The sequence below is a fragment of the Anomaloglossus baeobatrachus genome, chromosome 5 (genome assembly GCF_048569485.1).
Source record: "Anomaloglossus baeobatrachus isolate aAnoBae1 chromosome 5, aAnoBae1.hap1, whole genome shotgun sequence".
Lineage (NCBI taxonomy): Eukaryota > Metazoa > Chordata > Amphibia > Anura > Aromobatidae > Anomaloglossus > Anomaloglossus baeobatrachus.
Window position 1 is genome coordinate 517,486,859 of NC_134357.1, and position 14,094 is coordinate 517,500,952.

Genomic DNA, 14,094 nt, shown 5'->3' on the forward strand with positions numbered 1-14,094 from the left:
CTTTACTTAGAAACTGTTGTATTTTTACTATATCAAACAAATGGCTACTTTCCAGTGTCATTTCTTTGACCTTTAAGTTGTGCTGACTTTCATTCTTGACATGAATACACCTCCTCCCCAGTGTTAATTCTTTGATCTGCAACTGATTACTGGTTGAAACATTTCCCACATTATTGGCATGAAAATGGCTTCTCCCCATTGTGAATTTTTTTATGTAAAACAAGATGAGATTTCTGGTTAAAACATTTTCCACATTCTGAACATGCAAATGGCTTCTCCCCTGTATGAATTCTTACATGTGTAATAAGACATGATTTGGTATAAAAACATTTCCCACATTCTGGACATGAAAATAATTTCTCCCCTGTGTGAATTCTGCTATGCGCAATGAGATGCGATTTCTGATTAAAACATTTTCCACATTCCGAACATGAAAATGGTTTCTCCCCTGTGTGAATTCTCAGATGTGTAACAAGACATGATTTGCTATAAAAACATTTTCCACATTGTAAACATGAAAATGGCCTTTCACCTGTGTGAATTATCAGATGTTGAATGAGAATTGTTTTCTGTGTAAAACATTTCCCACATTCTGAACATGGAAATGGCTTCTCCCCTGTGTGAATTCTCAGATGTGTAACAAGATTTGCTTTCCGAATAAAACATTTTCCACATTCTGAACATGAAAACGGCTTCTCCTTTATGTGAATTCTCTGATGGTGAGCAAGATCAGATATGTTAGTACAACATTTCCCACAATCCGAACATGAAAATGGCTTCTCCCCGGTGTGAATTCTTTGATGTGTAACAAGATTTGATTTCCTATTAAAACATTTCCCACATTCTGAACAGGGAAACGGCTTCTCACCGGTGTGGATTTTTTGATGTCTAACAAGGTCTGAATTCTGAATGAAACATTTTCCACATTGCGAACATGAAAATGGCTTCTCCCCTGTGTGAGTTCTCTGATGTGTAACAAGATGTGATTTCTCTATAAAACATCTCTCACACTCTGAACATGAAAATGGTTTCTCCCCAGTGTGACTTCGCTGATGTCTAACAAGTTCCGATTTAATACTATAACATCTCCCACATTCTGAACATGAAAATGGTTTTTCCCCTGTGTGGCTTCGCTGATGTCTAACAAGTTCTGATTTAACACTATAACATTTCCCACATTCTGAACAAGAAAATGGCTTATCTCCTGTGTGAATTTTCTGATGTCTAACAAGTTCTGATTTCTGAGTGAAATATTTTTGACATTCTGAACACGAAAATCGCTTCTTTCTTGTGAGGACTCTTTGATGTTCAACATTCATTTTGTGATTTTTATTTGACTTAACAGTTTGCAATGAATCGGAACATAGGAAGCGTTGAAGTGGATGAGATGACAGATTTTTGCTGTGAAGGTCTGCAGGTTTATCTGGGGTAATCACATGATCTTCATGTGTTTCTGGTGTGACACAATGATCAACTGTCAAAATAAAATAGAATTTATTTTTTTCAATAATGTTTCTCTGAGATAATAAGACATACTGTATTATATGTTTTAGAACATTTCTATACAAACATTTCTATACAAATTGTAGTAAAATGCAATTAAAGTGGCGATTTCAGTTTTTTCTCCTATGTTTAAGCTAACTACTATATAGGTTCAAGTTTTAGTGTTCCTGTCACCAAATTCATTTAGCTTTTTTGAATAATTGTCATTTCATGGATTAGAGCAGGGGTCTCAAACTCGGCTGGGTGTATGGGCCGCACAGAGGAAAAAAAAAAATTTGGGAGGCCGCATTCTTTGCAGGACAAAGTGACATTTTTATTGGTACCATATATAATATATTTTATTTATTTTCTTTACACACCTTTGGATCACTGATTTTGAACATTTTCACTTGTTCATTATAGCAAACGTGCACATTCTTTGTTTAAATATAAATAAATTTATTTTTTTTTACATTTTATTCCTTTCTTGTAACTAATAGTCTTACAATTAGCACTATATAGAAATTTTGACTAATGTTCCCCATATTGTTGTAATGTGCCCATCCTTGTCCCCTTGTAGTATTGTGCCCCATCCCACAGTAATGTGCCCATCCTTGTCCCCTTGTAGTATTGTACCCCATCCTAGTCCCCATCCCACAGTAATGTGCTCATCCTTGTCCCCATCCTAAAGTAATGTTCCCCATCCTTGTCCCCATTTTGTAGTAATGTGTTCATCCTTGTCCCCATCCTATAGTAATGTCCCCAATCTATAGTAATGTGTCCATCCTTGTCCCCCATCTTATAGTAATGTTCCCCACCCTTGTCCCCTTGTAGCAATGTCCCCATCCTATAGTACTGTGCCCATTCTATAGTAATGTGCCCATCCTTTAGTAATGTGCCAGCCTTGTCCCCACCCTATAGTAATGTCCCCAGCATTATCCCTATTCTATAGTAATGTTTCCCATCCTTGTCCCCTTGTAGTAATGTCCCTATCCTACAGTAATGTGCCCACCTTGTCCCCATCCTGTAGTAATGTCCCCATCCTATAGTACTGTGCCCATCCTAGTCCCCATCCTATAGTACTGTGTCCACCTTGTCCCCATCCTGTAGTAATGTCCCCATCCTATAGTACTGTGCCCACCTTGTCCCCATCCTATAGTACTGTGCCCACCTTGTTCCCATCCTGTAGTAATGTCCCCATCCTATAGTACTGTGCCCACCTTGTCCTCATCCTGTAGTAATGTCCCCATCCTATAGTACTGTGCCCACCTTGTCCCCATCCTGTAGTAATGTCCCCATCCTATAGTACTGTGCCCACCTTGTCCCCATCCTGTAGTAATGTCCCCATCCTATAGTACTGTGCCCATCCTAGTCCCCATCCTATAGTACTGTGCCCACCTTGTCCCCATCCTGTAGGAATGTCCCCATCCTATAGTACTGTGCCCACCTTGTCTCCATCCTATAGTACTGTGCCCACCTTGTCCCCATTCTATAGTCATGTGCCCATCCTAGTCCCCATGCTATAGTAATGTGCCTATCCTAGTCCCTATCCTATAGTAATGTCCCTATCCAATAGTATTGTGCCCATCCTTGTAATGTCCCAATCCTATAGTAATGTCCCCAGCCTTATCCCCATCTCATAGTAATGTGCGCACTTTGTCCCCATCCTGTAGTAATGGGTCAGCAGCTCCCCTCAGCTTCCACAGACGCCGGAGTGAAGCTGAGGGAAGTGGTCTCCGGCCCCAGATCCACAGTGATTGGAGAGATCGGTCACAAGGCCGGTCTCTCCAATCAGAGATGGGGGCGGGTGAAACACAGGTCATCCAGCTCCAGCCAATGATCAGGGCTACAGCTGCACTGATCTTGGCTGGATTTCAATGTTTCAGCGATTTTCAATGGTTTAAACATTAGTGGCTGTGATTGGCTGACGAACGCCGCTCAGCCAATCACAGTCTCCGTATTTCCGGGGAGGAGACACCACCCCTCCTGAGGTCCCCTCCTCCCCGAATCTAAAAGGTATTTGCAGCGATCGTAGCCTCCGGGGCTGCGATTTCGCCATGACGTACTGGGTACGTCATGGGCCCTTAAGTACCGGGGAGTCATAACGTACCCAGTACGTCATAGGTCGCTAAGGGGTTAACGTCCAACACACACACACACACACACACACACACACACACACACACCATTCTTCTCACCGGTCCCGCGCTCCCTCCGCTGCCTCATCTCTGATTCGTGCGGCCCCCAGGCCCGTGTCCCCGGTCACTATCGCGGCAGGTGCAGTGTCACTGTCAGTGATTTATGTGAGATGATTGTATTGGCGGCGCGAGAGCTCAGCACCTGCAACACATTCATCTGACAAAGTGCAGACAGTGGCTGCGGCCCCTGCACCGGCCGCGATAGAGAACAGGGGCACGGGCCTGGGGGCCGCACGAACTAGCCTGAGGGGCCGCATGCGGCCCGCAGGCCGCGTGTTTGAGACCCCTGGATTAGAGCATATTTCAGGTTTCCAAAAGAAATTAAATTTATCAGGTAGAGTATAGTACAGGCTCACATTTTATCCTCAAACCCTTAATAAAATATGTTTATTATTAAATTCATTAAAACAATCCCAAAGACACACAAACATTAACAACCAAGGTCAGGTGACCCCTCAATAAATTGATACCAATACAGGGGGACGGGAATAGAATTAAATCAGGGGAGAATGGAATGCCCTGGTAACCCTCAACAATTCCGGTGTCCCTACCTAACAACGGAGGGTATGACACCTTAAGTTACCGGCCGCCCCTGTTCCACGTCGACTGTCCCTTTTCCTTGCCCTGAAAATAGGGAAGATAATTCAAATAAAGGGGAGGAAAAGAGAAGAGAACCATTCCCAAAAGGTACAGTAGGGTCCGCAAAATTTGATAAATATAGTTTTTTTTTAAAAAAGAAGGGAATTTTGTTTACTTACCGTAAATTCCTTTTCTTCTAGCTCCTATTGGGAGACCCAGACAATTGGGTGTATAGCTTCTGCCTCCGGAGGCCACACAAAGTATTACACTTTAAAAAGTGTAACCCCTCCCCTCTGCCTATACACCCTCCCGTGGATCACGGGCTCCTCAGTTTTGGTGCAAAAGCAGGAAGGAGAAAACTTATAAATTGGTCTAGGGTAAATGCAATCCTAAGGATGTTCGGAGAACTGCAAACCATGAACCAAAAGAACAATTCAACATGAACAACATGTGTACACAAAAAAAACAACCAGCCCGAAGGGTACAGGGGCGGGTGCTGGGTCTCCCAATAGGAGCTAGAAGAAAAGGAATTTACAGTAAGTAAACAAAATTCCCTTCTTCTTTGTCGCTCCATTGGGAGACCCAGACAATTGGGACGTCCAAGAGCAGTCCCTGGGTGGGTAAAAGAATACCTCAATAAAAAGAGCCGAAAAAACGGCCCCCTCTTACAGGTGGGCAACCGCCGCCTGAAGGACTCGCCTACCTAGACTGGCGTCTGCCGAAGCATAGGTATGCACTTGATAGTGTTTCGTGAAAGTGTGCAGACTAGACCACGTAGCTGCCTGACACACCTGCTGAGCCGTAGCCCGGTGCCGCAATGCCCAGGACGCACCCACGGCTCTGGTAGAATGGGCTTTCAGCCCTGAAGGAAGCAGAAGCCCAGAAGAACGGTAGGCTTCGAGAATCGGTTCCTTGATCCACCGAGCCAAGGTTGACTTGGAAGCCTGCGAGCCCTTACGCTGGCCAGCGACAAGGACAAAGAGCGCATCTGAACGACGCAGGGGCGCCGTGCGAGACACGTAGAGCCGGAGTGCTCTCACAAGATGCAAAGAGTGTAAATCCTTTTCACACTGGTGAATTGGATTAGGGCAAAATGAAGGCAAGGAGATATCCTGATTTAGATGAAAAGGGGATACCATCTTAGGGAGAAATTCCGGGACCGGACACAGAACCACCTTATCCTGGTGAAACACCAGGAAGGGGGCTTTGCATGACAGCGCTGCTAGCTCAGACACTCTCCGAAGTGATGTGACTGCCACTAGGAAGGCCACCTTCTGCGAAAGACGTGATAGAGAGACATCCCGCAGCGGCTCGAAAGGTGGTTTCTGAAGAGCCGTTAGCACCCTGTTAAGATCCCAGGGTTCCAGCGGACGCTTGTAAGGTGGGACTATGTGGCAAACTCCCTGCAGGAACGTGCGGACCTGCGGAAGCCTGGCTAGGCGCATTTGAAAAAACACGGAGAGCGCCGATACTTGGCCCTTGAGAGAGCCAAGTGACAAACCCTTGTCCATTCCGGATTGAAGGAATGAAAGAAAAGTGGGTAAGGCAAACGGCCATGGAGTAAAACCGTTATTAGCGCACCAGGATAGGAAGATTTGCCAAGACCTATAATAGATCTTGGCGGACGTAGGCTTCCTGGCCTGTCTCATGGTGGCAATGACATCCTGAGATAACCCTGAAGACGCTAGGAGCCAGGACTCAATGGCCACACAGTCAGGTTGAGGGCCACAGAATTCAGATGGAAAAACGGGCCTTGTGAGAGCAAGTCTGGGCAGTCTGGAAGCGCCCACGGTTGACCCACCGTGAGATGCCACAGATCCGGGTACCACAACCGCCTCGGCCAGTCTGGAGCGACGAGAATGGCGCGACGGCAGTCGGACCTGATCTTGCGTAACACTCTGGGCAGCATCGCCAGAGGAGGAAACACATAAGGCAGTCGAAACTGCGACCAATCCTGAACTAACGCGTCCACCGCCAGAGCTCTGTGATCCTGAGACCGTGCCATGAATGCCGGGACTTTGTTGTTGTGCCGTGACGCCATGAGATCGACGTCCGGCGTTCCCCAGCGGCGACAAATCTCTCGAAACACGTCTGGGTGCAGAGACCATTCCCCCGCGTCCATGCCCTGACGACTGAGAAAATCTGCTTCCCAGTTCTCTACGCCCGGGATGTGAACTGCGGAGATGCTGGAAGCTGTGGCTTCTACCCACTGCAGAATCCGTCGGACTTCCTGGAAGGCTTGACGACTGCGAGTGCCGCCTTGGTGGTTGATGTATGCGACGGCAGTGGCGTTGTCCGACTGGATACAGATCTGCCTGCCCTCCAGCCACCGATGAAAAGCCAATAGGGCTAGATACACTGCCCTTATTTCCAGAATATTGATCTGAAGGGATGACTCTATCGGAGTCCAGGTTCCCTGAGCCCTGTGGTGGAGAAAAACCGCTCCCCACCCTGACAGGCTCGCGTCCGTGGTGACTACAGCCCAGGTTGGGGGTAGGAAGGATTTTCCCTGCGACAGAGAGTTGGGAAGGAGCCACCACTGAAGTGACGTCTTGGTTGCAAGGGAAAGAGAGACGTTCCTGTCGAGGGAAGCCGAACTCCTGTCCCATTTGCGGAGAATGTCCCATTGGAGTGGCCGAAGATGGAATTGCGCGAACGGGACTGCCTCTATAGCTGCCACCATCTTCCCCAGGAAGTGCATGAGGCGCCTTAAGGGGTGTGACTGACTCCGAAGAAGGGATTGCACCCCTGCCTGCAGAGAAAGCTGTTTGTCTCTCGGAAGCTTGACTAACGCTTGCTGGGTATGAAACTCCATCCCAAGGTACGTCAGTGATTGGGTCGGTGTCAACTTGGATTTTGGGAAGTTGATGATCCACCCGAACCGCTGGAGAGTCGCCAGAGCGACAGATAGACTTTGTTGACACGCCACCCGAGACGGGGCCCTGACTAGGAGATCGTCCAAGTAGGGAATCACCGAGTGGCCCTGAGAATGCAGGACTGCCACAACGGATGCCATGACTTTGGTGAAAACCCGTGGTGCTGTCACCAAGCCGAAAGGCAATGCCACGAACTGGAGGTGTTCGTCCCCGATGGCGAAACGCAGGAAACGTTGATGCTCGGGTGCGATCGGTACATGGAGATAAGCATCCTTGATGTCGATCGATGCTAGGAAGTCTCCTTGTGACATTGAGGCGATGACCGAGCGGAGAGATTCCATCCGGAACCGTCTGGTTCTCACATGTCTGTTGAGCAGCTTGAGGTCCAGAACGGGACGGAATGACCCGTCCTTTTTTGGCACCACGAACAAGTTGGAGTAAAATCCGCGACCACGTTCCTGAAGGGGAACGGGGATAACAACTCCTTCCATCTTTAGAGCGGCTACTGCCTGAAAAAGTGCGTCGGCCTGAGCGGGGGGCGGAGAGGTTCTGAAGAAGCGAGCCGCAGGACGAGAGCTGAACTCTATCCTGTAACCATGAGACAGAATGTCTCTCACCCATCGGTCTTGAACATGTGGCCACCAGGCGTCTCCAAAGCGGGAGAGCCTACCACCGACCGAGGATGCGGTCAGGGGAGGCCGAGAGTCATGAGGAAGCAGTCTTGGAGGCAGTGCCTCCTGCGGCCTTTTGTGGGCGAGACTTGGATCGCCACGCATAGGAGTTCCTCTGGCCTTTCTCCGGCCTGTTGGACGAAGAGGATTGAGACTTGGCAGAGGGACGAAAGGACCGAAATCTCGATTGAACCTTTCTCTGTTGAGGTCTCTTAGGTTTGGCCTGGGGTAAGGAGGAATCCTTTCCTTTGGATTCCTTAATAATCTCATCCAATCGTTCGCCAAACAAACGGTCGCCAGAAAACGGCAAACCAGTTAAGAACCTCTTGGAAGCCGAATCGGCCTTCCATTCGCGCAGCCACATGGCCCTGCGGACTGCCACCGAGTTAGCGGATGCTACAGCTGTACGGCTAGCAGAGTTGAGGACGGCGTTCATGGCGTAGGATGAAAAGGCTGACGCCTGAGAGGTCAAAGACGCAACTTGCGGAGCAGAATTACGTGTGACAGCATTAATCTCAGTCAGACAAGCCGAGATAGCTTGGAGTGCCCACACGGCTGCAAAGGCCGGGGCAAAAGACGCGCCCGTGGCCTCATAGATGGACTTCACCAGGAGCTCAATCTGTCTGTCAGTGGCATCTTTTAGCGATGAGCCATCTGCAACCGACACCACTGATCTAGCCGCCAATCTGGAGACTGGAGGATCCACCTTGGGACAGTGAGCCCAACCCTTAACGACTTCAGATAGGAAGGGGTAACGTGTGTCAGTGAGGCGCTTAGTAAAGCGCTTGTCCGGGACCGCTCTGGGCTTCTGGACAGTGTCCCTGAAGTTAGAGTGATCGAAAAACGTATTGCGTGTACGTTTGGGGAACCGAAACTGGTGTTTCTCCTGCTGAGACGCCGACTCCTCTACAGGAGGAGGCGGGGGAGAGAGATCTAACACCTGGTTGATGGACGAGATAAGATCATTTACTAAGGCGTCCCCCTCAGGTGTATCAAGGTTAAGGGCGACGTCAGGGTCAGAGCCCTGAGCTGCGACATCCGCCTCGTCCTCCAGAAAGTCCTCAAGCTGGGATCCCGAGCAGCGAGAGGAAGTCGGGGAAGAGTCCCAGCGAGACCGCTTAGCCGGTCGGGGGCTGCGGTCCGGGCAGGAGTCCTCCGCCTGAGACCGAGGGGCCAACCTATGAGCGCGCTGTGGCGCGGACCGAGAGGGGCCTGGAGGCGACGAGCCAACAGGGGCCGGGGCCTGTGAAGGGTCCGGTCTGGACTGCAAAGCCTCTAGCAGCTTAGAAGACCATTTGTCCATAGACTGTGCAATGGATTGAGAAAGTGACTCAGAGAGTTTCTCAGCAAAAGAGGCGAACTCTGTCCCTGCAGCCTGGTCAGGGGGAGCAGGGGGGTCTACATGAGCCGAGGGGCCCACCAGTGTCCGAGGCTCCGGCTGAGCAAGCGAAACAGGGGTCGAGCATTGCTCACAGTGAGGGTAGGTGGAACCCGCAGGTAACATAGCCCCACAAGAGGTACAGGCCGCAAAAAAACCCTGTGCCTTAGCAGCTTTGCTCCTTGTGGACGACATGCTGTGATCTCCTAGGAGAGAGATCACTGAGGGTATATGGGAAAGGGGTATACAGCCCACCGAACAGATAGATATAGATATATACGTATCTAATCCGGCACCCTAGGGGGACCAGCACCGGGTGATCGGTGTGGCTTGCCGACCGCTAACGAGCGGAGTGTGTCCTCCAGATTCCCTGCCTTGGATCCCCCGGAACTGCAGAGCTGTTCACTGAGAATCCTCCACCGGCAGAATGCCAAAAAATGGCTGCCGGAGCTCTCAGGGGAGGAGTGGAGCCGTGGGCGGCGCCAGCAAAAGTGCGGGAATCTGGGGTCCCCACAGTGATCAGTGAGGGAGGAGGAAACATGCAGGATGCTCCAGCCCTCACATCCGACGTCAGGTCGGTAATCCCGCCCTTACCCCTGACAGGCAGGCCCGGGGGCGGGATTTTTGCGACTAGGCCGCGATGAAGCCGGGGACTAAATTTGAGACCGCGCCCGACAAGCAGGCACGGTCGGCGCGGAAGTCCACCGGCCTCCTGAATTCAGCAGCCGCCGCGGCTTCCGGGAAGAAGGTGCGCTCCCTGCACAGTCCCCTATGGGGACACAGAGTACCTTTGAGTTGCAGGGCCCGGTCCCTGAGGTTGAAGAGGCTCCGGTCCGGCAGGTTCCCACAGGGGCTGCGGATGGAGCACGGTCCCAGTAAATGGATGACCGCTTAGGATCCCACTTCTCCCAGAGCCGTTTAAGGGATGGTGAAGGAGACGGCATGTGGCTCCAGCCTCTGTACCCGCAATGGGTACTTCAACCTTAACAACACCGCCGACGTAGTGGGGTGAGAAGGGAAACATGCCGGGGGCCCCGTGGGGGCCCTCTTTTCTTCCAACCGACATAACTAAGTTGAGAATGCATGAGTGGATGTGTGCCTCCTTCCACACAAAGCATAAAACTGAGGAGCCCGTGATCCACGGGAGGGTGTATAGGCAGAGGGGAGGGGTTACACTTTTTAAAGTGTAATACTTTGTGTGGCCTCCGGAGGCAGAAGCTATACACCCAATTGTCTGGGTCTCCCAATGGAGCGACAAAGAAAAACTGACTCAAGGTAATATGATATACAATCGCAGAAGGTGATACAAAAACAATAATTTCAGCAAAAATTAGCTCATGTAATAGTCTGTTACACCGTAATGTGTCACAGTAAGAGCCACCATAGTCTCTATACAATCATAGCAAGACCAGGTAAGCAGCAGAACAACTCACTACCAACCATTAATACTAATGTCCTACTCGGGTGCCAATAGCCCCCAACACAGATACTTTCATTTAATAACATAGGACAATAAGGGAAAAAGAAAATTATTCACTTCCCTGAAAAAAGCAGGTCTTCATCCCTGCCTAACTTTTATTAAAAAACGTATATTTATCAAATTTTGCGGACCCTACTGTACCCTTGGGAATGGTTCTCTTCTCTTTTCCTCCCTTTATTTGAATTATCTTCCCTATTTTCAGGGCGAGGAAAAGGGACAGTTGACGTGGAACGGGGGCGCCCAGTAACTTAAGGTGTCATACCCTCCGTTGTTAGATAGGGACACCGGAATTGTTGAGGGTTACCAGGGCATTCCATTCTATTCCCGTCCCCCTGTATTGGTATCAATTTATTGAGGGGTCACCTGACCTTGGTTGTTAATGTTTGTGTGTCTTTGGAATTGTTTTAATGAATTTAATAATAAACTTATATTTTTTTTTAAGGGTTTGAGGATAAATTGTGAGCTTGTACTATACTCTACCTGATAAATTTAATTTCTTTTGGAAACCTGAAATATGCTGCAATCCATGAAATGACAATTATTTACGGACACTGATGATTCAATTGAGATATATTTTTGTTTAAATTTCAAAGCCTTATCACAAATTTTCCACATGACAAACTAATTGTCACAAGTGTGTAGCGTCTGCTGGTTACATCTTGTATATTTCAGGTTTCCCAGTAGATGCGATGAATAAATACCACTGACTACAATAAGCTTGGACTATACATTTGTAAGGATTATTCCTGTTCTTTCGTAGACCACTTAGCTTAAACTACATAAAATATGTGTTCATCAAGTTTTCAGATCAATAAGAATAGTTGCTATGTTTCCTGAATGAGCTCATATAAATTATCACACAAATGAAAAATTGATATATAAAACTGTGTATGCATAAACAGAACTACTAATCTAAACAAAATTATTTGTACATATAAACTAATTTTATGATGTCATGTCAAATCATGATTGTTCTGTAATATACTTATTTTGGCACAATCCCACGGCATTACTTCCTATCAGCTGCTGCACAAGAGTCAGTGGTCAGTCTGGTGGTGATGCTGCATAATGCACATGCAATGTACATGGTCATCCAGTTGTCCAGTATTTGTTCGCAAACAATCTGCTAATCGGCGTACGTGGACGGCCAATTAGAGCTCAGACTCCATGACAAACCTCTTTGCAAGTTATTGTTTTATAAAATGGAGTCTGTTTAGTAATAGTGAGTTGTCCCCTCACTTAGCGTCTTAATTTTCCCCTGATTTGCCTATATACTTGACTTCCACACGGTTTTACTTGTCTTTTACATGCCTTTCTGGAGGTTTGAAATGCTGCTGAAAGTTAAACTTAATTTGCTTTTTAACTCGCTTCCTCCTGCTTAGATGTCTGCTAGATTTCTATATATGACCTGGCTCCAACTGTGGTCACTAGAAATGAGAGGACCCGAACTTTAAAGTTCGGTGTTCATATCGAACACGTACGTTTAAAAAGTTTGAGTTCCAAGTTTGGGTGCTTTACGCATGTGGACCACTCAAACGAGCATCGCTTTGCTCAGGTATGCTCGGTGCTCAGCCTAGTGGGAGCCACATACAGTGTTTGAATGCCTTGTACTACTGAATTTCCCTGAAAATATGCCCTAGCAGGAGTTTTCAGCGTAAGGCTTAAATATAAGCCCTACCCCGAAAATAAGCCCTAGTCGCCGTTCAATAATAAAGCGCCCATCCATCGAAAAAAGTTAAAGAATACTGCAGGACACTTCATTATAGAAAGCAGACACCCCCAAAAGAGAAAAGAAAGAACACAGAAGACCCCGCAATCATACTCCCCATATGCCAAACAGGAGGACCTGCAGTGGAACGCACACCCACACACATCATCAGATTGCGCATACGCACACACACACCCATCAGATTGCGCGCGCACACACACACACACACACACACACACACACACACACACACACACACACACACACCCATCAGATCACAAACAAACACACACATCAGATTGCATACACACACACTCACCACATCCGGCAATGCCGATTACTATTATAGAGATGGGCACATTAATTTGCGGGACTCCAGTCCATCAGCCTGGGTTGGCGCGACATTATTATTGCAGCATGCTGCAGATGATTCTGTGCCAACTCAGCTAGTCAAAAGCCACGCTGGGGATCGTGGAAGGTACGAGATTTGCAAATCTCCTGTCCAGTCACCAAAAACAACACATCTTGCCCATGGACTGGAGTCCTGCAAACTGATCCACTAATGTTTACCATTGGGCATATAATCTAGTGTTAGACACTATTACAAATATAGAAGGGTCTCCTTTGCAACAGGCCAGAAGTATTCTATGGCTGCAGAGGAAAAACATCTGAACAAAATTATGTGAAATATAAAATCCTTTAAGTGCTAAATGTTTACTCGTAAAATACATGTAAAAACTCTATTACAGTGGTACCTCGCATAACGAGTAACCCTCTTAACGAGAATTTTGCTTAACAAGCAAAGCTTTCTGTAAATTTGTAACCCGCTTTACGAGAAAGCTTTGCTGTACGAGCGAAATTCTCACCGCACACACTTCCGGTTTCGTCCATCCACCACACTCTGACCCGCACTTGCAGTCCACAGAAACAGACACATGCGCGCACAAACACACACAAACAAACACGCACGCACGCACATACAGTATTATGCTCACCTTACCTTCTGTTCCACTGATGGTCTGATGGTTCTTGTAGTTCCCGGGTACATTGCGACGTCCTCGCGGCGAACTACAAGACCCAGGAGGCTTGCGATGGAACGGAAGGTAAGGTGAGCATATAATATAACATAATATGTTTACCTTTCGTTTCATCGGCGGCCTCCTGCTGTAGTGTGCCGCTGCGCTCCAGTCCACGCTGTGTCTCTGCATCCATAGCGACGAGGGAGGAACTTCCTGTCACCGCTAATGAAAGGCAGAGCGCTGGCCAATCAGAGGCAAGCGGCTCTGCCTTTGACGTCAGCGCTCTGGCCGGGAAGTTCCTGATTCGTCGTTATGGTAACGCGTTACACAGGCCGGCTCCGTACCAGAGAACAGCAAGTCCCAGCAGACCGGCGATGGAACGGAAGGTAAGGTGAGCATATAATATGTGTGTGTGCATGCGTGCATGTGTGTTTGTGTGAGTTTGTGTGAGTTTGTGTGTGTTTGTGTGTGTTTGTGTCGAGTTTGTGTCGAGTTTGTGCATGTGTGGAATGGCACAATAGGGGACCAGGATGGGACATTTTAGAAGTTGTGGAACGGATCGTCAGCATTGCAATTTCCTATGGGAAATCTTGCTCTGCTGAACGAGTACCTTGATTAACAAGCACAGTCCCAGAACGGATTGTTCTCGTTAAGCAAGGTACCACTGTATATTAATTCAATACATGATTTCACAAGCCAATGA

General features: G+C 48.0%; 1 protein-coding gene across 1 annotated transcript in view; it reads right to left on the minus strand.

Annotated features, from left to right (window-relative positions):
• LOC142312062 (uncharacterized) overlaps nt 1-14,094 on the minus strand; it is a 275,265-nt gene that overhangs the window by 218,770 nt on the left and 42,401 nt on the right. The window contains 1 exon segment of the mRNA XM_075350942.1: nt 347-1,474. Within this exon segment, the coding sequence (XP_075207057.1) occupies nt 347-1,474 (1,128 nt within the window).